Genomic DNA, 25,695 nt, shown 5'->3' with positions numbered 1-25,695 from the left:
ACATCGTCCTCATACATGTCGACACACACGTACCGACACACAGCAGACACACAGGGAATGCTCTATTGAAGACAGGACCCCACTAGCCCTTTGGGGAGACAGAGGGAGAGTTTGCCAGCACACACCCAAGCGCTATAATATATATGGGAACAACCCTATATAAGTGTTGTATCCTTATAGCAGCTTAAATATAGTAATATCGCCAAAAAAAGTGCCCCCCCTCTCTGTTTTACCCTGTTTCTGTAGTGCAGTGCAGGGGAGAGTCCTGGGAGCCTTCCTCACAGCGGAGCTGAGCAGGAAAATGGCGCTGTGTGCTGAGGAGAATAAGCCCCGCCCCCTATTTCGGCGGGCTCTTCTCCGGAGTTTGTGAGATCTGGCAGGGGTTAAATACATCCATATAGCCTCAAGGGCTATATGTGATGTATTTCTTAGCCATAAAAAGGTATTATACATTGCTGCCCAGGGCGCCCCCCCAGCGCCCTGCACCCTCCGTGACCGCTGTGTGAAGTGTGCTGACAACAATGGCGCACAGCTGCAGTGCTGTGCGCTACCTCAGGAAGACTGAAAAGTCTTCTGCCGCCTGCTTCTGGACCTCTTCCATCTTCGGCATCTGCAAGGGGGGTCGGCGGCGCGGCTCCGGGACCGGACTCCATGGCTGGGCCTGTGTTCGATCCCTCTGGAGCTAATGGTGTCCAGTAGCCTAAGAAGCCAATCCATCCTGCATTTTCTCCCCTAAGTCCCTCGATGCAGTGAGCCTGTTGCCAGCAGGACTCACTGAAAATAAAAAACCTAAAAACTTTTTCTAAGCAGCTCTTTAGGAGAGCCACCTAGATTGCACCCTGCTCGGACGGGCACAAAAACCTAACTGAGGCTTGGAGGAGGGTCATAGGGGGAGGAGCCAGTGCACACCACCTGATCCTAAAGCTTTATTTTTGTGCCCTGTCTCCTGCGGAGCCGCTAATCCCCATGGTCCTGACGGAGTCCCCAGCATCCACTAGGATGTTAGAGAAACAAACAATAATATAATCAATAACCCTGTGCCTCTGGGAAAAGAGGGTCAGTTATTGACCCATATTCTACACCAGTTAATGAATAAATATACTAAGTGGGTTGTTCTCATTAAGACCACGCGGAGTTATAGTGTCCAGCCTGTGGATCCACCTTGCTTCACACTTCTTCAAGGTTAGAATACGATCTCCACCCCGTAGAGGTTCAGGAACGTGGTCAATGACCATACAACGTAATGAAGCTACTTGATGATTGGCAAGAAGAAAGTGTTTGGCAACTGGTTTATCAGTACAACCTGATTCGACGGCCTGTCGGATGGAGTATCTATGATTTGCCATCCTATCCCTAAAGGATCTCTTGGTCATCCCTGTATAGTAGAGTCCACAGGGGCAGATGATTATATACACCACAAAGGCACTGGTACACGTGAGATTATGTTTGATGGATATTCTAGTGCCATTATGTGGATGGCGAAAGTCCTTGCCACTGATCATGGAGTTACAAGTAGTGCACCCCTTGCATTTGAAGCATCCAGTCCTACCAGAGCGCAACCAACTTGTGGACCCAACATTTGGTTGCAAAGTGGGGCGCATCAAGAGTTGTCGCAGATTAGGACCTCGTTTATAAGCACACATCGGGGTTTAACACCACGTAATTTCAAACCTGGATCAGTGGTTAGTAATGGCCAATTCTTTTCATATATCTTATTAATTTATTTATTTATTAACAGTTTCTTATATAGCGCAGCAAATTCCGTTGCGCTTTACAATTTGAAATAACAATAACAAACTGGGTGATAACAGTCATAGAGGTAGGAAGGCCCTGCTCGCAAGCTTACAATCTATAGGGAAATAGGCATATGTACACAAGGAAAGGTGCTATCTATTGCATAGAATGAGAAGACATGTGAGGATATGTGTGGACTGTACAGAGTGGATGTAATTTGATAGGAAGGTTTATGAAAGTTATGTGGGCGGTTCAGGAATTTGATACGCTTGCCTAAAGAGGTGAGTTTTGAGGGAATGCTTGAAGGTTTGGAGACTAGAGGAGAGTCTTATTGTGCGTGGTAGGGCATTCCACAGGGTGGGTGCAGCCCGATGAAAGTCCTGCAGTCTTCTTAGTGATCTGAGAAGTATGGTCATATGTGCTCACGTGTATCATCCGATTATCAGTGGCCTTCTTAGGTAATTTGTCCTTAGGGTGATTATACCGCTGGTATGCTTTCTTGATACATCTCTCAAGTGTATTGGGTGAGTACCCTCGTTGTAAGAACCTGGATTTCATCTCAATAATCTGTAGCTGAGCAAGTTCACTAGAGGAGTTGATCCTGAGAACCCTCAGGAACTGGGAAATCGGTAGACTTTCCTTCAGGGTGGGAGGGTGTTGGCTTGTAGCCTGTAGCAATGTGTTCCTATCCGTCTGCTTACGGAACAAGGTGGTACACAGTCGGGAATCCTCCCTCCATACCGTTACATCTAAAAAATTTACAGAGTGTAGATCCATGTTGACGGTAAATCTAATTGGTTCATCCAACGCATTAAGCGTTTCAACCATACTAGTTACTTCGTCCCCAGTGCCAGACCACAGCAAAAAGACATCATCAATAAATCTGACATATATCAAACATTTATGTCCAAATTGGCGAAAGATATAATTGCGCTCATATATGGCCATATATAAACTGGCGTATGCCGGCGCCAAGTTAGACCCCATGGCCGTGCCATTGATTTGGGCAAAAAATGTAGAGCCGTACATAAAATAATTCTGCTTTAATACCAACTCCACCAAGCTGGTCAGGAATTCAATAGGTGGCTGTTTATGGGCAGCTTCAATCAAGTGTCGTCTGATGGCATCAATACCATCTCTATGTGGTATTACTGTATACAGTGACTGAATATCAAGGGTCACTAACCAAACTTCACCATCAGGGAATACAAAATCCTTAATCTTATGAAGGAAATCAGTGGTATCACGAACATAACTAGTGGTATTAAGTACCAGAGGTTGTAAGAATTGGTCCACATACACCGCAAGAGGCTGTGTCAGTATGTGTGTAACTGGCATGCTGTCTGGATGTCCTCTCTGACTGTCTTGAGAAAGGCCCTATGGGTCGAAACGTCGACACACTACTGGTGATCAGGATGTATTAATAAAACCTTTATCATCATTATGGACTGGTGAGTGCCCTCTGTTGGATTTTCCAACACACCTGGTATATATATATATATATATATATATATATATATATATATATATATATATATATACACACACACACACACACACACACACACACACACACACACACACAGAGAGAGAGAGATAGAAAAATGGAGTAAATAAAAGCGCCTAATAGTGTTGGTGAATAAAACCTGTGCAGTCAGGTGTAGTTATTAAAAAAATAAATAGCAACTTAGCTTCAAATACTTTCAGGCTGATGACACTTAGAAACCGAGCATGTAAAGAGAAGATAAAAGCAACATAGTGTGTACTGTTTTTAAAAAACAATAATTTTTACAGCGGCTCAAAAGTTAGGAATATGGCTCATTCCAAAATATCAGGTAAGCAAAACTGATGACTCTTAAAAGCATGTATAGAGAAGATAAAAGCTACATAAAACAATGTTTTCACAACGGCTTAAAAATTAGGAATGTGGCTCATTCCAATAAATATTAAGCAAGCATAGTAAAAAACAGCAACAATTTAATAGGCACAGTCCTGCCACACATATAGGTAGCAAACGTACAAGAGACTTATAAAAGTAGGCGATTCATCTGTCCATAAATGCAGGTAGCACACGTACAGGATTGAATAATAAAAACAGCTTATCTGTCCGCATATGGGGAGTCCAGAGGGTAAGTAGCAGGTCCCTGTTCCAACACGTTTCGTCCTATTATGTGGACCTCATCAAGGGGATAATCACTTTAATTTCCCCTCTTTTCAATCTTTTCTATTGCTAGATCTTCTTTACTGTGTGATTTCTATTATATTATTTGATACATCAGCCACCTGAGAGTACGCGTGGATGTCAGGGTGTACGGCTCTGGCTGCACTGCACTGAGCCTCAGACAGCTGTTTCGCTTTCCGGCTTCCTCAGTGATATATATTAGAGAGAGAGAATGCAAAAAATAAGAATTTACTTACCGATAATTCTATTTCTCATAGTCCGTAGTGGATGCTGGGGACTCCGTAAGGACCATGGGGAATAGCGGCTCCGCAGGAGACTGGGCACATCTAAAGAAAGCTTTAGGACTAACTGGTGTGCACTGGCTCCTCCCCCTATGACCCTCCTTCAAGCCTCAGTTAGGATACTGTGCCCGGACGAGCGTACACAATAAGGAAGGATTTTGAATCCCGGGTAAGACTCATACCAGCCACACCAATCACACCGTATAACCTGTGATCTGAACCCAGTTAACAGCATGATAACAGAGGAGCCTCTGAAAGATGGCTCACAACAATAATAACCCGATTTTTGTAACAATAACTATGTACAAGTATTGCAGACAATCCGCACTTGGGATGGGCGCCCAGCATCCACTACGGACTATGAGAAATAGAATTATTGGTAAGTAAATTCTTATTTTCTCTAACGTCCTAAGTGGATGCTGGGGACTCCGTAAGGACCATGGGGATTATACCAAAGCTCCCAAACGGGCGGGAGAGTGCGGATGACTCTGCAGCACCAAATGAGAGAACTCCAGGTCCTCCTCAGCCAGGATATCAATTTTGTAGAATTTTACAAACGTATTTGCTCCTGACCAAGTAGCTGCTCGGCAAAGTTGTAAAGCCGAGACCCCTCGGGCAGCCGCCCAAGATGAGCCCACCTTCCTTGTGGAGTGGGCATTTACAGATTTTTGGCTGTGGCAGGCCTGCCACAGAATGTGCAAGCTGAATTGTACTACAAATCCAACGAGCAATAGTCTGCTTAGAAGCAGGAGCACCCAGCTTGTTGGGTGCACACAGGATAAACAGCGAGTCAGATTTCCTGACTCCAGCCGTCCTGGAAACATATATTTTCAGGGCACTGACAACGTCTAGCAACTTGGAGGCCTCCAAGTCGCTAGTAGCCGCAGGCACCACCAATAGGTTGGTTCAGGTGAGACGCTGAAACAACCTTAGGGAGAAACTGAGGACGAGTCCTCAATTCCGCCCTGTCCGAATGGAAAATCAGATAAGGGCTTTTTTAGGATAAAGCCGCCAATTCTGACACGCGCCTGGCCCAGGCCAGGGCCAACAGCATGACCACTTTCCATGTGAGATATTTTAACTCCACAGATTTAAGTGGTTCAAACCAATGTGACTTTTGGAACCAAAAACTACATTGAGATCCCAAAGTGCCACTGGAGGCACAAAAGGAGGCTGTATATGCAGTACCCCTTTTACAAACGTCTGAACTTCAGGGACTGAAGCTAGTTCTTTTTGGAAGAAAATTGACAGGGCCGAAATTTGAACCTTAATGGACCCCAATTTCAGGCCCATAGACACTCCTGTTTGCAGGAAATGTAGGAATCGACCCAGTTGAATTTCCTCCGTCGGGCCTTACTGGCCTCGCACCACGCAACATATTTTCGCCAATTGCGGTGATAATGTTTTTGCGGTTACATCCTTCCTGGCTTTGATCAGGATAGGGATGACTTCATCCGGAATGCCTTTTTTCCTTCAGGATCCGGCGTTCAACCGCCATGCCGTCAAACGCAGCCGCGGTAAGTCTTGGAACAGACAGGGTCCTTGCTGGAGCAGGTCCCTTCTTAGAGGTAGAGGCCACGGATCCTCCGTGAGCATCTCTTGAAGTTCCGGTTACCAAGTCCTTCTTGGCCAATCCGGAGCCACGAATATAGTGCTTTCTCCTCTCCATCTTATCAATCTCAGTACCTTGGGTATGAGAGGCAGAGGAGGGAACACCTACACTGACTGGTACACCCACGGTGTTACCAGAGCGTCTACAACTATTGCCTGAGGGTCTCTTGACCTGGCGCAATACCTGTCGAGTTTTTTAATCATGTGGACGACTTCTGGGTGAAGTCCCCACTCTCCCGGGTGGAGGTCGTGCTGAGGAAGTCTGCTTCCCAGTTGTCCACTCCCGGAATGAATACTGTTGACAGTGCTATCACATGATTTTCCGCCCAGCGAAGAATCCCTGCAGCTTCTGCCATTGCCCTCCTGCTTCTTGTGCCACCCTGTCTGTTTACGTGGGTGACTGCCATGATGTTGTCCGACTGGATCAATACCGGCTGACCTTGAAGCAGAGGTCTTGCTAAGCTTAGAGCATTGTAAATGGCCCTTAGCTTCAGGATATTTATGTGAAGTGATGTATCCAGGCTTGACCCTAAGCCCTGGATATTCCTTCCCTGTGTGACTGCTCCCCAGCCTCGCAGGCTGGCATCCGTGGTCACCAGGACCCAGTCCTGAATGCCGAATCTGCGGCCCTCTAGAAGATGAGCACTCTGCAACCACCACAGGATGGATACCCTTGTCCTTGGTGACAGGGTTATCCGCTGATGCATCTGAAAATGCGACCCGGACCATTTGTCCAGTAGGTTCCACTGGAAAGTTCTTGCGTGGAATCTAACGAATGGGATTGCTTCGTAGGACAGCCACCATTTTTACCCAGAACCCTTGTGCATTGATGCACTGAGACTTGGTTCGATTTTAGGAGGTTCCTGACTAGCTCGGATAACTCCCTGGCTTTCTCTTCCGGGAGAAACACCTTTTTTCTGGACTGTGTCCAGGAACATTCCTAGGAAACAGAAGACAAGTCGTCGGAACCAGCTGCGATTTTGGAATATTGAGAATCCAATCGTGCTGCCTCAACACTACCTGAGATAGTGCTACACCGACTTCCAACTGTTCCCTGGATCTTACCCTTATCAGGGAATCGTCCAAGTAAGGGATAACTAAAATTCCCTTCCTTCGAAGGGATATCATTTCGGCCATTACCTTGGTAAAGACCCGGGGTGTCGTGGACCATCCCTACGGCAGCGTCTGAACTGATAGTGACAGTTCTGTACCATAACCTGAGGTACCCTTGGTGAGAAGGGTAAATTTTGACATGAAGGTACGCATCCTTGATGTCCCGAGACATCATGTAGTCCCCTTCTTCCAGGTTCGCAATCACTGCTCTGAGTGACTCAATCTTGAATTTGAACCTCTGTATGTAAGTGTTCAAAGATTTTAGATTTAGAATCGGTTTTACCGAGCCGTCTGGCTTCGGTACCACAATAGTGTGGAATAATACCCCGTTCCCTGTTGCAGGAGGGGTACCTTGATTATCACCTGCTGGGAATACAGCTTGTGAATGGCTTCCAAAACTGCCTCCCTTTCAGAGGGAGACGTCGGTAAAGCCGACCTTTGGAAACGGCGAGGGGGAGACGTCTCGAATTTCAATATGTACCCTTGAGATATTACCTGAAGGATCCAGGGGTCTACTTGCGAGTGAGCCCACTGCGCACTGAAATTCATTGAGAACGGGCCCCCACCGTGCCTGAGCTTGTAAGGCCCTAGCGTCATACTGAGGGCTTTGCAGAGGCGGGAAAGGATTTCTGATCTCTTCAGCCTTTTTTCCTCTCCCTCTGTCACGAGCAGAAAAGAGGAACCTTTTGTCCGCTTGCCAACAAAGGACTGCGCCTGATAATACGGCGTCTTATTTTGAGAGGCGACCTGGGGTACAAACGTGGATTTCCCAGTTGTTGCCATGGCCACCAGGTCTAAAAGACTGACCCCAAATGTCCCCTTTCAAAGGCAATACTTCCAAATGCCGTTTGGAATCCGCATCACCTGACCATTTTACTGGTAGAATTGGACAACGCACTTATACTTGATGCCAGTCGGTAATTATTCCGCTGTGCATCCTGCATATATAGAAATGCATCTTTTAAATGCTCTATAGGCAATAATATACTATCCTTATCTAGGATATCAATATTTCCAGTCAGGGAATCCGACCATGCCAACCCAGCACTGCACCTCCAGGCTGAGGCGATTGCTGGTCGCAGTATAACACCAGTATGTGTGTGAATACATTTTTGGATACCCTCCTGCTTTCTATCAGCAGGATCCTTAAGGGCGGCCATCTCATGAGAGGGTAGAGCCCTTGTTCTTACAAGCGTGTGAGCGCCTTATCCCCCCTAGGGGGTGTTTCCCAACGCACCCTAACCTCTGGCGGGAAAGGGTATACAGCCAAAACATTTTAAGAAATTATCAATTGTTATCGGGGGGAAACCCACGCATCATCACACATTTTATTTCTCAGATTCAGGAAAACTACAGGTAGTTTTTCCCTCACCGAACATAATACCCCTTTTTGGTGGTACTCGTATTATCAGAAATGTATAAAACATTTTCCATTGTCTCAATCATGTAACGTGTGGCCCTACTGGAAATCACGGTTGTCTCTTCACCGTCGACACAGGAGTCAGTATCCGTGTCGGCGTCTGTATCTGCCATCTGAGGTAACGGGCGCTTTAAAGCCCCTGACGGCCTATGAGACGTCTGGACAGGCACAAGCTGAGTAGCCGGCTGTCTCATGTCAACCACTGTTTTTTTATATAGAGCTGACACTGTCACGTAATTTTCAACAGTACATCCACTCAGGTGTCGACCCCCTAGGTGGTGACATCACTGTTACAGACACTCTGCTCCGTCTCCACATCATTTTTCTCCTCATACATGTCGACACAAACGTACCGACACACAGCACACACACAGGGAATGCTCTGATAGAGGACAGGACCCCACTAGTCCTTTGGGGAGACAGAGGGAGAGTTTGCCAGCACACACCAGAGCGCTATATATATACAGGGATAACCTTATATAAAAGTGTTTTTCCCCTTATAGCTGCTGTATAGTTAATACTGCGCCTAATTAGTGCCCCCCTCTCTTTTTTAACCCTTTCTGTAGTGTAGTGACTGCAGGGGAGAGCCAGGGAGCTTCCCTCCAACGGAGCTGTGAGGGAAAATGGCGCTTGTGTGCTGAGGAGATAGGCTCCGCCCCCTTCACGGCGGCCTTTTCTCCCGCTTTTTTTAGGAAAACTGGCAGGGGTGAAATGCATCCATATAGCCCAGGATCTATATGTGATGTATTTCTTTAGCCATATAAGGTTTAAACATGTTGTATTGCGTCTCAGGGCGCTCCCCCCCAGCACCCTGCACCCTCAGTGACCGGAGTGTGAAGTGTGCTGAGAGCAATGGCGCACAGCTGCAGTGCTGTGCGCTACCTTATTGAAGACAGGAACGTCTTCTGCCGCCGATTTTTCCGGACCTCTTCGCTCTTCTGGCTCTGTAAGGGGGCCGGCGGCGCGGCTCCGGGACCCATCCAGGCTGAACCTGTGATCGTCCCTCTGGAGCTAATGTCCAGTAGCCAAGAAGCCCAATCCACTCTGCAGTCAGGTGAGTTCGCTTCTTCTCCCCTTAGTCCCTCGATGCAGTGAGCCTGTTGCCAGCAGGTCTCACTGAAAATAACAAACCTAAACTAAAACTTTCACTAAGAAGCTCAGGAGAGCCCCTAGTGTGCACCCTTCTCGTCGGGCACAGAAATCTAACTGAGGCTTGGAGGAGGGTCATAGGGGGAGGAGCCAGTGCACACCAGTTAGTCCTAAAGCTTTCTTTAGATGTGCCCAGTCTCCTGCGGAGCCGCTATTCCCCATGGTCCTTACGGAGTCCCCAGCATCCACTTAGGACGTTAGAGAAAGGTAGGAATTAAGCTGGCCATACCCTATACAATTATCCAGCAGACCATTTGTTTGTTTGTTCCCAAATACTGAAAAATGGCCAAAACCAGTAATTCTGACAAACTGGTTAATTCGCGGATTTAACAACAGTTTTTTTCAATTTCCAGTGTATGACAGCAAATGGTTGATTGTCATTTGCTCCCATACATGACCAGATATTCATTCCAACCAGTCAGATTGGACAGGTGGCCTGTTGGATAATGGTATAGTATATGCCCAACTTAACTCCTAAAATGTAATCAGCTAGATCTCTACAGTACCAGAGTTTAGGTATACCATATATGCACAGCCTGATGCACTTATAGGCCCATATTCATGATTGCATTTTAGTTTCAGAAACATGTTTATCTCACAATTACAGATATTTACATTAGCACAAGACAGTCACACCATCACCTGACAGAGGTACCTACTTGCGCTCTCTGAAAGAATAGGGATTTCTATCAGGACACATAGAGGAGCTAGTTAGTGGCCAATGCACAACTTGTTACAGTAACCAGTAGTTTTGTACTGTATCATTTTTCTAGCAGTTATGAAAGTGAAAGCAAGAGTCACAATCTGTAGCTACGTACAACAGCATCTATTCTACACAGTTCCAGAAATCAAACCTCTTTGAACCCCTGATGTGATCAGATGCTTCATAAAGAAAGTAATATCTGGACCATTTATAAAGCCCCTTATACTCACACTGTTTAACACAGATCGAATGAATGGTTTTAAAATTATTTAGGACAAGGACTACCACCAGTTTTATTTTCCATTTATTTTACTCAGAAGCCTGTGGCATTGCTGATTTTATACTCAGGAACTCATCAATTACTTTCATTATAGGTGAAGAAAAACGCTGCAAAATTACAAGTTATCCCTTACCTGAGGCACATACGTTCTAAAAGCTTTATATTCAATGTAATATTTACTCCAAAAATAAAGCCACTTAAATGACAAGTAAAATAAGCAAAGAAACACATTTAGATTGGCTGATGCTAGGGAGGCCAATCCCGGGATCGGCGGGATCCCAGGATTTTGGCCCAAAAATGCCGGGATTTGAATCCCGGGATTGGAGCCTTCAATCCCGGGATTGCATTGCACATGTACAGTGAGGCAGGGTGGGTGTAAGTAACACTTAATAATAGGCGGGTGGCAGCCATGAACACAGATCGCGGCGGCATTTCAAATGTTGCTCCGGCTGCCAGCCAATCACAGCTGGCGGACCGGCGGCCAATTAGGGAAGCTGCCGGCCAGCGCTACAATTTAAAAGGCCTCCGGTGCGTTCAGTGTGTCTTGTCCATGGCTGCCGCCCGCCTAATGGTAAGTGTAGTATTACCGACACCCACCCTCACTGCAGTGCTCCCTGCAGCCTCCCTCCCGCGCTGCTTCCTACAACCCCTCCAGCGCTGCTCCCTAGTCCCTACACTACACCCACTATCCAGTGCTGCTCTATACACTACACCCACTATCCAGCGCTGCTCCCTACACTGCACCAACTATCCAGCACTGCTCCCTACACTATACCCACCCTCCAGCGCTGCACCCTACACTACACCAACCCTCCAGCGCTGCTCCCTACACTACACCCACTATCCAGCGCTGCTCCCTACACTGCACCAACTATCCAGCGCTGCTCCCTACACTACACCCACTATCCAGCGCTGCTCCCTACACTACACCCACCAGCGCTGCACCCTACACTACACCCACTATCCAGCGCTGCTCCCTACACTACACCCACTATCCAGCGCTGCTCCCTACACTACACCCACTATCCAGCGCTGCTCCCTACACTACACCCACCCTCCAGCGCTGCACCCTACACTACACCCACCCTCCAGCGCTGCACCCTACACTACACCCACTATCCAGCGCTGCTCCCTACACTACACCCACCAGCGCTGCACCCTACACTAAACCAACTATCCAGCGCTGCTCCCTACACTACACCCACCCTCCAGCGCTGCACCCTACACTAAACCAACTATCCAGCGCTGCTCCCTACACTGCACCAACTATCCAGCACTGCTCCCTACACTACACCCACCCTCCAGCGCTGCTCCCTACACTGCACCAACTATCCAGCACTGCTCCCTACACTACACCAACTATCCAGCACTGCTCCCTACACTACACCCACCCTCCAGCGCTGCACCCTACACTACACCCACTATCCAGCGCTGCTCCCTACACTACACCCACCAGCGCTGCTCCCTACACTACACCCACTATCCAGCGCTGCTCCCTACACTGCACCAACTATCCAGCGCTGCTCCCTACACTACACCCACTATCCAGCGCTGCTCCCTACACTACACCCACTATCCAGCGCTGCTCCCTACACTACACCCACTATCCAGCGCTGCTCCCTACACTACACCCACCAGCGCTGCTTCCTACACTACACCCACTATCCAGCGCTGCTCCCTACACTACACCCACTATCCAGCGCTGCTCCCTACACTACACCCACCCTCCAGCGCTGCTCCCTACACTACACCCACTATCCAGCGCTGCTCCCTACACTGCACCAACTATCCAGCGCTGCTCCCTACACTGCACCAACTATCCAGCGCTGCTCCCTACACTACACCCACCAGCGCTGCACCCTACACTACACCCACTATCCAGCGCTGCTCCCTACTCTACACCCACTATCCAGCGCTGCACCCTACACTACACCCACTATCCAGCGCTGCTCCCTACACTACACCCACCAGCGCTGCACCCTACACTAAACCAACTATCCAGCGCTGCTCCCTACACTACACCCACCCTCCAGCGCTGCACCCACTATCCAGCGCTGCTCCCTACACTGCACCAACTATCCAGCGCTGCTCCCTACACTACACCCACTATCCAGCGCTGCTCCCTACACTACACCCACCAGCGCTGCACCCTACACTACACCCACTATCCAGCGTTGCTCCCTACACTACACCCACCAGCGCTGCACCCTACACTACACCCACTATCCAGCACTGCTCCCTACACTACACCCACCAGCGCTGCTCCCTACACTACACCCACTATCCAGGGCTGCTCCCTACACTACACCCACTATCCAGCGCTGCACCCTACACTACACCCACTTGTCCAGCGCTGCTCCCTACACTACACCCACTATCCAGCGCTGCTCCCTAAACTACACCCACTATCCAGCGCTGCTCCCTAACACTACACCCACCCTCCAGCGCTGCTCCCTACACTACACCCACCCTCCTGCGCTGTTCCCTACACTACACCCACTATCCAGCGCTGCTCCCTACACTACACCCACCAGCGCTGCACCCTACACTACACCCACTATCCAGCGCTGCTCCCTACACTACACCCACTATCCAACACTGCTCCCTACACTACACCCACTATCCAGTGCTGCACCCACTATCCAGCGCTGCACCCTACACTACACCCACTTGTCCAGCGCTGCTCCCTACACTACACCCACTATCCAGCGCTGCTCCCTAAACTACACCCACTATCCAGCGCTGCTCCCTAAACTACACCCACTATCCAGCGCTGCTCCCTACACTACACCCACTATCCAGCGCTGCTCCCTACACTACACCCACCCTCCAGCGCTGCACCCTACACTGCACCAACTATCCAGCGCTGCTCCCTACACTACACCCACCCTCCAGCGCTGCACCCTACACTACACCCACCCTCCAGCGCTGCACCCTACACTACACCCACTATCCAGCGCTGCTCCCTACACTACACCCACCCTCCAGCGCTGCACCCTACACTAAACCAACTATCCAGCGCTGCTCCATACACTACACCCACCAGCGCTGCACCCTACACTACACCCACTATCCAGCGCTGCTCCCTACACTGCACCAACTATCCAGCGCTGCTCCCTACACTACACCCACTATCCAGCGCTGCTCCCTACACTACACCCACTATCCAGCGCTTCTCCCTACACTACACCCACTATCCAGCGCTTCTCCCTACACTACACCCACCCTCCAGCGCTGCACCCTACACTACACCGACTATCCAGTGCTGCTCCCTACACTACACCCACTATCCAGCGCTGCTCCCTACACTACACCCACTATCCAGCGCTGCTCCCTACACTAAACCAACTATCCAGCGCTGCTCCCTACACTACACCCACCCTCCAGCGCTGCACCCTACACTACACCCACTATCCAGCGCTGCTCCCTACACTACACCCACCCTCCAGCGCTGCAACCTACACTACACCCACTATCCAGCGCTGCTCCCTACACTGCACCAACTATCCAGCGCTGCTCCCTACACTACACCCACTTGTCCAGCGCTGCTCCCTACACTACACCCACTATCCAGCGCTGCTCCCTAAACTACACCCACTATCCAGCGCTGCTCCCTAACACTACACCCACCCTCCAGCGCTGCTCCCTACACTACACCCACTATCCAGCGCTGCTCCCTACACTACACCCACCCCCCTGCGCTGCTCCCTACACTACACCCACTATCAGCGCTGCTCCCTACACTACACCCACCCTCCAGCGCTGCACCCTACACTACACCGACAATCCAGTGCTGCTCCCTACACTACACCCACTATCCAGCGCTGCTCCCTACACTACACCCACTATCCAGCGCTGCTCCCTACACTAAACCAACTATCCAGCGCTGCTCCCTACACTACACCCACCCTCCAGCGCTGCACCCTACACTACACCCACTATCCAGCGCTGCTCCCTACACTACACCCACCCTCCAGCGCTGCAACCTACACTACACCCACTATCCAGCGCTGCTCCCTACACTGCACCAACTATCCAGCGCTGCTCCCTACACTACACCCACTTGTCCAGCGCTGCTCCCTACACTACACCCACTATCCAGCGCTGCTCCCTAAACTACACCCACTATCCAGCGCTGCTCCCTAAACTACACCCACCCTCCAGCGCTGCTCCCTACACTACACCCACTATCCAGCGCTGCTCCCTACACTACACCCACCCCCCTGCGCTGCTCCCTACACTACACCCACCCCCCTGCGCTGCTCCCTACACTACACCCACTATCCAGCGCTGCTCCCTACACTACACCCACTATCCAGCGCTGCTCCCTACACTACACCCACTTTCCAGCGCTGCACCCTACACTACACCCACTATCCAGCGCTGCACCCTACACTACACCCACTTGTCCAGCGCTGCACCCTACACTACACCCACTATCCAGCGCTGCTCCCTACACTACACCCAGCCTCCAGCGCTGCACGCTACACTACACCCACTATCCAGCGCTGCTCCCTACACTGCATCAACTATCCAGCGCTGCACCCTACACTACACCCACTATCCAGCGCTGCTCCCTAAACTACACCCACTATTACAGCGCTGCCACCCTACACTACACCCACCCTCCAGCGCTGCACCCTACACTACACCCACCATCCAGCGCTGCTCCCTACACAACACCCACCCTCCTTCGCTGCTACCTACACTACACCCACTATCCAGCGCTTCTCCCTACACTAAACCAACTATCCAGCGCAGCTCCCTACACTACACCCACCCTCCAGCGCTGCACCCTACACTACACCCACTATCCAGCGCTGCACCCTACACTACACCCACTATCCAGCGCTGCTCCCTACACTACACCCACTATCCAACGCTGCTCCCTACACTACACCCACTATCCAACGCTGCTCCCTACACTACTCCCACTATCCAGCGCTGCTCCCTACACTACACCCACTATCCAGCGCTGCCCCCTACACTACACCCACTATCCAGCGCTGCTCCCTACACTACACCCACCCTCCAGCGCTGCATGCTACACTACACCCACTATCCAGTGCTGCTCCCTACAGCCTCCGTGCTCCCTCCACTCTTCTCCACTGCCCTCCACTCCCACTCTCCCTGCTGCAATCCCAGGATACCCGGGATTGAGCGTTTTTCAATCCCGAATCCCGGGATTGAAAAAACCGCCCGGGATTGGCCTCCCTAAATATTACCGACACCCACCCTCCCTCACTGCAGCCTCCCTCCCGCTCCGCTTCCTACACCCTCCAGCGCTGCTCCCTAGTCCCTTCACTACACCCACTATCCAGTGCTGCTGCCTACACTACATCATTATCCAGCGCTGCTCCCTACACTACACCCACTATCCAGCACTGCACCCTACAGCCTCCGTGCTACCTACACTATTCTTCACTGTCCTCCACTCCCACTCTCCCTGCTCCCTACTGCAGTCCCACGTTCCCAGGAATCCCGGAATTGAGCATTTTTCAATCCCGAATCCCGGGATTGGCCTCCCTAGCTGATACTGACAGGAGAGAAGTTACAATGCACTCTGTACTCAGCGCTACTTCCAATAAAAAGGCTTTTTGCTAGAATTCACTTGAATAGCTATAACCACGAGCATAATACAGAATATAGAAAGATGCTGGGAATATGGGGGGTAATTCAGATCTGATCGCAGCAGCAATTTGTTAGCAAATATAACATGTGCAGAGATTAGATTTGGGTGGGGTGTGTTCAAACTGAAATCTAAATTGCAGTGTAAAAATAAAGCAGCCAGTATTTACCCTGCACAGAAACACTGTAACCCACCCAAATCTAACTCTCTCTGCATATGTTATATCTGCCCCCCCTGCAGTGCACATGATTTTGCCCATTTGCTAACAAATTTGCTGCTGCGATCAATTCTGAATTACCCCCATGGTCCAGTACATGAGAAATGGGACTGTGCAGTTGTTCTGAAAACAGATAAGGACATTACAAGTTCCCAGAAAAATTCAAAACCCGCGACTGCCCAGTGAAATTAGGCGTATTTGGTAACACAATCTGGGTTTCCCGCAAATAACGTCATACAAGAGTAAATAAAGTCACACATTGTTCAATATAAAAAATATAAAAGGAAATGACTGCATTTTAACACTGCTGAACTGTGCGCTATCAGGTCAGGGAATCACCGATATTCCATTAGCTAATTACACCACAAACTATGTATGTGTGTGTACCTTGGCACACCATCACATGCTTCGATGCAAATCTGTTCCAGAGTCTACAATAAAATCTGTCGTTACCACAGTCCTCTCTTATTAACAAGCATAAGTACCCATATTGTATTAAGGGAGTTACCATATTAACTGTGTAGCATTAAGATTAATCAAGAGGTGCTACACAATAGTAAGGAAAACTACGAGGGTGGTTCAATAAGTAAGGTAACAAGACCTCTCACGTGTGTAGTGTTCTCTATTTCATTCTAATTTACCACCAGACCAGAGCAGGTAGACAACTGCTTTCCCTCACGGCCATTAGACTGCGCCTCAGTCATACTGTCCCAGGATAGGCATACGAGTATTCTTACAGAGACCTAAGGAACAAATAGGATTGAAGTTGGCAAAAGGATAAATGTAAAAGGACAGACTAGATGGGTTGTTATCTGCCATCAAATTCTACAGGTGCCCATACACTAGTGCGATTTTGACAGATTTAATGTAGACGTTTCGGGCCGAAAAATCGGATGAAAACTGGCAACTCGCATGTACTTTACCTCTGATCCGATGCGCAGTCCCATGAGCATCGGATCGGAGTCCCTAGATCAGAAGTACTGTACTATAGATATATTGTAGCGGCAGCCTTGGCTAGGGTCGCATACGATGCATTGTATACAAAAGGACTGCATACGATGTATCAAATGCGATCTGTTTCTGTGACATGACGTTACCACTGTATACCACCAGGGAAGCAGTAGTATACTTGCTCTGGTCTGTCAGGAAATTAGAATTAAATAGATTACTTACACACGCGAGAGGTCTTATTACCTTACTTACTGAACCACCCTCTGTACACTAGCATATAATAAAGCATGGGCATCTACAAGGTCCTTTATGATACTCTCCTTAGCAGGATCAATCCAGTCAAGATAGGCCTTTGGTAAATGCATGTTTTTCTCTACCTCAATATCCACTTTAACCCTTTAAATGGACATCATTAAAAATTGTATTGCGTACATTGTATTGTGATGACTGTGGGACTGTTCAAATCCCAATGTCCATTTAAATGTATGAAAATACTGTAAAAAATTCTCCGGCAGATGATATATAGAGAATTCGAACAAATCGCAATGTTTTGGTGTACAAGCTACAATGCTTTCTGTACTAAATACTAACATGGCCAAACAATGATTATTTTGGGGTTACTTTTGAGCCTCATTTGTCTACTGTACCAGTGTAATCACCGAGACACACCGGAAATATGCAATGGGTCATAAAGGGTTAAAGGCATTTCATCTTAAACTGAAGAAAATGTGTGAATTCATCAAAGACAAATAACGTAGCCAGCCCATCATCGCTTATTTTACTATGCACATCTATTCAGAGCAAAGATATTTGATGATATTGGTGACCATAGGGCATTTTCCGACTATCCCAGTGGCACAATGCTGACATTGGAGTTTATTCAGTACGGATTGCAGATCATGCTTAAGAGCAGAATCTGCAAACCTTAATTTTGCATGCTGGGGGCCGCCCATTGCAGGGCAAGGGCAACCAGCATGCAGAATGGCCTGCCCAACGGCTGCGACCACAATTTAGTTGCGGTCGCAGCAACTGACTCCCTGCAGCCACATCTAGGCTGCATATGCAGGAGATCCGCCGCCATTTTTCAGATCGGAGCGCCACGCAGCGCCCCCGAATAAGCTGCTGCCCCGCCCCTGGTATTAACAACACCACCACCCCCCCCTTCCCACAATGGTCCATCACTGCCTGCCCCGCAAATGCCCCTGCCTGTCAATCAGACAGAGGCGTTCCCATCCATTTGGGTACCAGCACTGGAGCCGCCGATGGGGTTATTGCAGTCGTGATCTGAATAACCCTCATTGACAATTATAATTATTATTAACAGTTTCTTATATAGCGCAGCTCTTTACAATTGGAACAACAATAATAGAACAAAATTGGGTAATAACAGACAGACATCGAGGTACTGTTGGAAATCCCTGCTTGCAAGCTTACAATCTTTAGGGAAAATGGCACTGAGACACAAGAAAAAGGTGCTACTTATTGCATTTGGTTCTGCCAGATTGCAAAGGTTCTTAATAGTCTGTATGATATGGTCACACAGCAAAGTTGGCTTGAGGTCAGGAAAATGTAAAAGTAAATAGAGACAAAATATGTGAGGTTATTTGTGGACTCTATAGAGGGAAATCAATTAAGTAGGTTAGTTCATGAAGGTTATATGGGCGTTTCTGGAACTTGATAATCTTGCCTGAAGAGGTGACTTGACAAGGAGGGTTGGAGACTAGAGGAGAATCTTAATGTTCAAGGGAGGGCATTCCACAGAGCGGGTGCAGCCCAAAAAATGCAGAAGCAAGGAGCAAGAAATGCGTGTGTGGGGATGAGAGACATAGGTCTTGTTCAGAGCAGAGAGGTCAGGTTCGGAGATATTTTGCGATAAGCCAACATGCATTTTGGTGGTTTATATGCAAGTTAAAAAAAAAAAAAAAAGGATTTTAATAACCTACCGGTAAATCCTTTTCTCGTAGTCCATAGAGGATACTGGGGTCCATTTAGTTCCATGGGTATAGATGGGTCCAGTAGGAGCCATGGGCACTTTAAGAATTTGATAGTGTGGGCTGGCTCCTCCCTCTATGCCCCTCCTACCAGACTCAGTCTAGGAAACTGTGCCCGGGGAGATGGACATACTTTGAGAGAAGGATAGATAAAGATAGTGGTGAGATTCCGAACCAGCACACACACACACACACACACACACAAACAGAGGAAAGCTAAGCTAACCCATCTTTAAACAGGAAGAGCAACAATTGAACCAACAATACTTATAAAATAAAGTAACATTGCAGGAAAAATGAAGCACTGGTCGGGTGCCCAGTATCCCCTACGAACTACGAGAAAAGGATTTACCGGTAGGTAATTAAAATCCTATTTTCTCTTACTAATCCTTACTAGTCCTAGAGGATACTGGGGTCTATTTAATACCATGGGATAATACCAAAGCTCCCAAACTGGGTGGGAGAGTGCTGAGGTTCCCGCAGAACTGATTGACCAAACTGAAGGTCCTCAGAGGCCAAAGTATCGAACTTGTAGAACTTACCAAATGTGTTCGAACCTGACCAAGTAGCTGCTCAGCAGAGCTGTAAAGCAGAGACACCCCGGGCAGCCGCCCAAGAAGAACCCACCGACCTAGTAGAGTGGGCCTGTACAGATTTTGGACATGGCAAACCTGCCGTGGAAGAAGCATGCTGGATAGTAAGTCTGATCCAGCATGCAATTGTCTGCTTTGAAGCAGTACACCCAATCTTATTGGGATCATGAAGAACATACAGCGAGTCTGTTTTTTCTGCGACAAGCTGTTCTCTTCACATAAACCTTCAAAGCCTTCACAACATCCAAAGACTTTGAAGTAGCAGAAGTGTCGGTGACAACCGTAACCGCAATAGGTTGGTTGATGTGAAACGCAGATACCACTTTACAAAGAAATTGCTGACGAGTTCTGAGTTCAGCTCTGTCCTCATGGAAAATTAAATAGGTACTTTTACGAGACAAAGACCCCAACTCCGACACACGTCTTGCTGAAGCCAAGGCTAACAGTGTGACGGTCTTCAAGTCCACCTCCTGTAATGGTTCAAACCAGTCCGATTGGAGGAACTGCAGCACCACGTTGAGATCCCAAGGTGCCGTGAGAGGCATAAAGGGAGATTGGATGTGCAGAACACCTTTCAAGAACGTCTGGACCTCAGGGAGAGAAGACAATTGTTTCTGAAAGAAAATGGACATGGCCGAAAATCTGGACTTTTAAGGAGCCCAGACGCAGGCCCACCTCCACACCAGCCTGTATAAAAAGCAGGAAACGTCCTAGATGAAATACCATCGCAGAATAATTTTTGCTCTCACACCAAGAGACTTATTTCTTCCAAATACGATGGTAATGCTTTGATGTTACCCCCTTCCTGGCTTGGATCATAGTCGGGATAACCTTGTTAGGGATCCCTCTCCTGGCTAGAACCAGCCGTTCAACTTCCATGCCGTCAAAAGTATCGGTGGTAAGTCCCGATAGACGAACGGGCCTTGTTGCAGAAGATCCTCGCGAAGAGGTAGAGGCCACGGATCTTCGAGGATCATCTCCAGAAGGTCCGCATACCAGGCCCTTCTTGGCCAGTCTGGAGCAATGAGAATTGCTTGAACCTTTTCCCTTTTTATTGTCTTTAGAATTCTTGGGATCAGAGGAAGTGGAGGAAACACATACACCATCTGATAGACCCATGGAGTCGTCCGGGCATCTACCGCCACCACCGGTGGGTCTCTCGACCTGGAACAATACCGCTTGAGCTTCTTGTTGAGCTGAGAGGCCATCATATCGATCTGTGGATAGACTTGTCAAGCACCTGAACTCTTCCAGGTGAAGGTCCCACTCCCCCAGGTGCAGGTCGTGTCTGCTGAGGAAGTCTGCTTCCCAGTTGTCTACTCCCGGAATGAAGACCGCTGACAACGCCACAGCATTTCTCTCTGCACAGAGAATTCTTGACACCTGACATTGCTGCTCTGCTCTTCATTCCGAGGAAATGGAGGAAACACGTACACCATCTGATTGACGACTCCATGGGTCTGAGCCTCTATCGCCACTGCCTGTGGGTCTCTGGACCTGGAACAATACTGCTTGAGCTTCTTGTTTAGACGAGAGGCCATCATGTCGATTTGTGGATATCCCCACCGACATGTCAAGCACCTGAACACTTCCGGGTGCAGGTAGTGTCTGCTGAGGAAGTCTGCTTCCCAGTTGTCTACTCCTGGAATGAAGACCCGCTGACAACATCACAGCGTTTCTTTCTGCTCAGAGGAGAATTCTTGACAGCTCTGACATTGCTGCTCTGCTTTTCGTTCCGCCCTGTCGGTTTATGTACGCCACTGCCGTCACATTGTCCGACTGGACCTGAATGGCCAGATCGTGAAGAAGATAAGAGGCCTGCAGAAGGGCATTGTATATGGCCCTGAGTTCCAGGATGTTGATTGGAAGGACGACTTCCTGACTTGACCATCTTCCTTGAAACTGCACCCCCTGAGTTACTGCTACCTAACCTCTGAGGCTTGCGTCTGTGGTTAACAGAATCCAGTTTTGAATTCTGAACCTCCGACAAGGTGAGAAGTCTGTAGCCACCACAGAAGGGAGATCCTGGCTTTTGGCAACAGACAGATCCTCTGGTGCATGTGAAGATGCGATCAGGACCATTTGTCCAACAGATCGAGCTGGAAGGGTCTTGCGTGAAACCTTCCGTATTGAAGAGCCTCATAAGAGGCCACCATTTTCCCCAGAAGGCGAATGCAAAGATGCACCGATACCCGGGTTGGCTTCAGGACATCCCGAACCATCGACTGGATTACCAATGCCTTTTCCAACGGAAGGAACACTTTCTGCGACTACATGTCCAGTATCATTCCCAGGAATGGGAGCGTCCATGTTGGCTCTAGGTGAGATCTCGGAAGGTTCAGAATCCACCCATGATCCTGGAGGAGTTTGGTTGAGAGACCAATGCTTCCAGGAATCTTTCCCTGGATGGTGCTTTTATCAGGAGATCGTCCTGGTACGGAATTATGTTCACTCCCTGTTTGTAGAGTAGAAACATCATCTCTGCCATCACCTTGGTCAACACCCTCGGTGCCGTGGAGAGACCAAATGGCAGGGCCTAGGACTGGTAGCGACAGTCGTGCCGTGCAAACCATAGATAAGCCTGATGAGGCGGCCATATTGGAATGTGAAGGTACGCATCCTTGATATCCAGAGACACTAGGGATTCCCCTTCCTCCAGACCTGAGATCACCGCTCTCAGAGACTCCATCTTGAATTTGAACACTCGCAAGTACGGGTTCAATGACTTGAGGTTCAAAATTGGTCTTACCGAACCGTCCGGTTTCGTTACTACAAAAAAGTTGGAATAATACCCCTTGTTTTGCAGATAAGGTGGAACTGGAACAATGACTTGAGTCTGTACCAGCTTTTGGATGGCATGCTGTAAAGTTATACTTGCCTCTTGTGAAACTGGTAAGCCTGATTTGAAGAATCTGTGAGGTGGGATCTCTTGCAACTCCAGTCTGTAGCCCTGGGAAATAAGATCTATGACGCAGGGATCCTGGCACGAACTTGGCCAGATCTGACTGAAGAATTTTAGTCGGGCTCCCACCAGACAGCCTTCCAGGAATTGCGGTCCACAGTCGTGCTGAAGGCTTTGAGGAAACAGAGCCTGAGCTCTGTTTCTGAGCACTGGCAATTGCTGGTTTGGGTGGTTTACCTCTTGCGCCGTTGGAGGACGTAGAAGCACCTCTGGATTTGCCCTTGAACTTGGCTGTCCAAAAGGATTGCAACTTAGAAGCTGAATAAGTCTTCCTGGCTGGGGAGGGGCTGCGGAGGGAAGATACGTAGACTTACGCGCAGTAGCTGTGGAGATCCATTTGTCTAGTTCATCTCCAAATAAGGAAATGGAATAGATAAAATGTTATTTAAAAAAATGCGGTACCTGTAAAATAGATTTTTGGTTAAATGGAAAATGTTTACACTCCTTTGAGTGAATATGTGATGGAGTAGCCAGCAACACTACGTTTGATTGATCCTGGTTTGCAGGTGATTGCCCTACCTTTCCCTGCGCTTCGATGTTCCTGAGCCGCTGCGGCTCTGATGTCTCTTGCTGTGCGGAGGCCGGCGGCGCTTCAAGTCCCGCTGCGTCCAGCGGGGCTGTGCGCTGCTGTAGTCTCTCTCCTGCACCTGGAGCCAGCGGCTCAGGAACATCGAAGTGCAGGGAAAGGTAGGGCAATCACCTGCAAACCAGGATCAATCAAACATAGTGTTGCTGGCTACTCCATCACATATTCACTCAAAGGAGTGTAAACATTTTCCATTTAACCAAAAATCTTTTTTACAGGTACCGCATTTTTTTAAATAACATTTTATCTATTCCATTTCCATATATAATCATTTAGCCCTTATAGCGCTTTCCATTTACTATCATAATACTATCCTCCAAGAAAGCAGCTTTTTCATCTAACAAGCGTAGTAAATTAATTTTTATTATTCATCTCCAAATAAGGCCTCTCCTGTGAATGGTAGGCCTTCCACGCCTTTCCTGGAGTCCGCGTCAGCAGTCCACTGGCATAGCCACAAGCCCCTGCGTGCCGACACTGCCACAGCTGTGGTGTGTGCATGAAGCAAGCCTATTTCTTTTATGGCTTCCACCATAAAGTTTGCAGAGAGCCTGTATATGCTGCAGGAGTAAAAAAACATCCCCCCTAGACAAGGAATCTAACCCCTCAATTAGGTTACCTGACCATTTTTTGCAATGGCTTTTGTGATCCACGCACATGCAATAGTGGGTCTTTGGGCCACCCCAGGAGCTGTGTACAATGAGTTGAGTGTAGTCTCAATTTTACAATCAGCCGTGTCTTTCAGGGAGGCTGCACCAGGAACAGGCAATACAATTTTATGTGACAGCCTAAAGACTGATGCGTCCACTATCAGTGGATTTTACAATTTTTTCCTATCCTCCAGAGGAAAAGGAAAAGATGAGAGCAACCTTTTAGGGATTTGAAATGTCTTATAAGGATTAACCCATGGTTCTTCAAACAAGGGTATTCAATTCCTTTGATGCAGGAAAAGTGACTGAGGACTTCTTTTTTACATTAAAATAAGATTCCTCACACTCCTCTTACACCTTATCAGGAATATGCAGAACATCTCGGATAGTCTCTATAAGAGCCTCTATTCCCTGTGACAGAGCCGCATCCCACACCCTCTGATTCCACCCCCCACCACCCTCCCATGTCTGACCTGTCAGCGTCAGACTGCAGGATATGGGCCAGAGATTGCTTTTGCGGACAAATGGGAGGAGATTGAGACGCTGTTTTGGGGACTGAGTCTCTGTTCATAAACTCACCCACAGTCTGTTTTAAGTATTGTGTCTCTTTCTCACTGCAGAACAATTTTGTAGAAAGAGTGGAGATCATTCCTTTAAGAGAATTAACCCACTCCGGTTCAGCTCCACTATTCTGTGAACCCTGAGTACCCAGTAGTGAGCCCCCTGGTGAAGAGGAACACTCCTCTGTACAAGAAACACACCCTTTGCCTGACATAATGTAAATGTGACAGTACGCACACGCGCACACACACACACACACGCACACGCACACACACACACACACACACACACACACACAGGAAAAGGTTGAGCACAAGTAACCCACAAACAGCCCTTCAGGGAGACACAGAGATGTTTGAAGTCAGCCCCCTCCGCGCCCTTACCGCTAATGCCAGCTTAGCCGGGTCGCAGACTAAGTGCCCTGATAGGGGACTTAGTACACTAATAGTCGCTCCCCCCCTGCTATGACCCCCTGGTACCACTGAGGTAATTTGGAGTCACACCGGAGGAGCTGCGTGCGTCCCTGTCAGTCAGTATCTGTGTCCACTGCAGAGGGAAACTGGTGCTGGATCCTCTCATAGTGAAGCCCCGCCCCTTTAATGGTGCGCGGTCTTCCCGCTTTTTTTTATACTGGCTGAGGTAATTTTTGTGCTTAAAATGGAGCAGAACTGTTTTAAGGCTGTGTTTGCCAGTTTGGGTACTGTGTACAGTGTACTGAGACACAGTTGTGTACTGTGTCTGGAGACGCATTCCGGCCTGTTTTGAAGCCGTGCGTCTCCATACCCTTGTGCCGCCATAATGGCCGGTGCCCCGCTAACCGGGACGCTGGTTCAGTACTCCCCACTCATCATTCTTCTGGCTCTGTTAGGAGTGGCGGCGTGCTGTGGAAATGGCCGCTCGACGTGGTGATGCTTGCGAATAGTTCCCTCAGGAGCTCAGTGTCCTGTCAGCGGGGAACGGGACCATTAACCCTTCAAGAGGTTGGGCCGTTCCCCCCCTCCCCTAAGTCCCACGAAGCAAGCAGGCTGGTGCCAACCAGCCCTGCCTGAAAATATCAAACAAAAAAATAAATGCAGAAAACTCTT

At 48.6% G+C, this 25,695-nt stretch overlaps 1 protein-coding gene across 2 annotated transcripts in view; it reads right to left on the bottom strand.

The window, feature by feature from the left end:
• Positions 1 to 25,695, bottom strand: part of PGS1 (phosphatidylglycerophosphate synthase 1) — a 172,675-nt gene that overhangs the window by 87,582 nt on the left and 59,398 nt on the right. The window contains exon 2 of one of the 2 annotated variants that reach the window (XM_063961311.1): positions 16,961 to 17,062. The exons of the other annotated variant lie outside the window; for it this stretch is intronic. Coding sequence (XP_063817381.1) covers positions 16,961 to 17,004 — 44 coding nt within the window. The 5' untranslated portion in view covers positions 17,005 to 17,062. The remainder of the gene's footprint in view (positions 1 to 16,960; positions 17,063 to 25,695) is intronic. 2 annotated transcript variants of the gene reach the window in all.

Source organism: Pseudophryne corroboree, chromosome 3, assembly GCF_028390025.1.
Source record: "Pseudophryne corroboree isolate aPseCor3 chromosome 3, aPseCor3.hap2, whole genome shotgun sequence".
In the NCBI taxonomy this organism is placed as follows: domain Eukaryota; kingdom Metazoa; phylum Chordata; class Amphibia; order Anura; family Myobatrachidae; genus Pseudophryne; species Pseudophryne corroboree.
The sequence above is the reverse complement of the archived record's forward strand: the minus strand, read 5'-3'. Positions and strand labels throughout refer to the sequence as shown.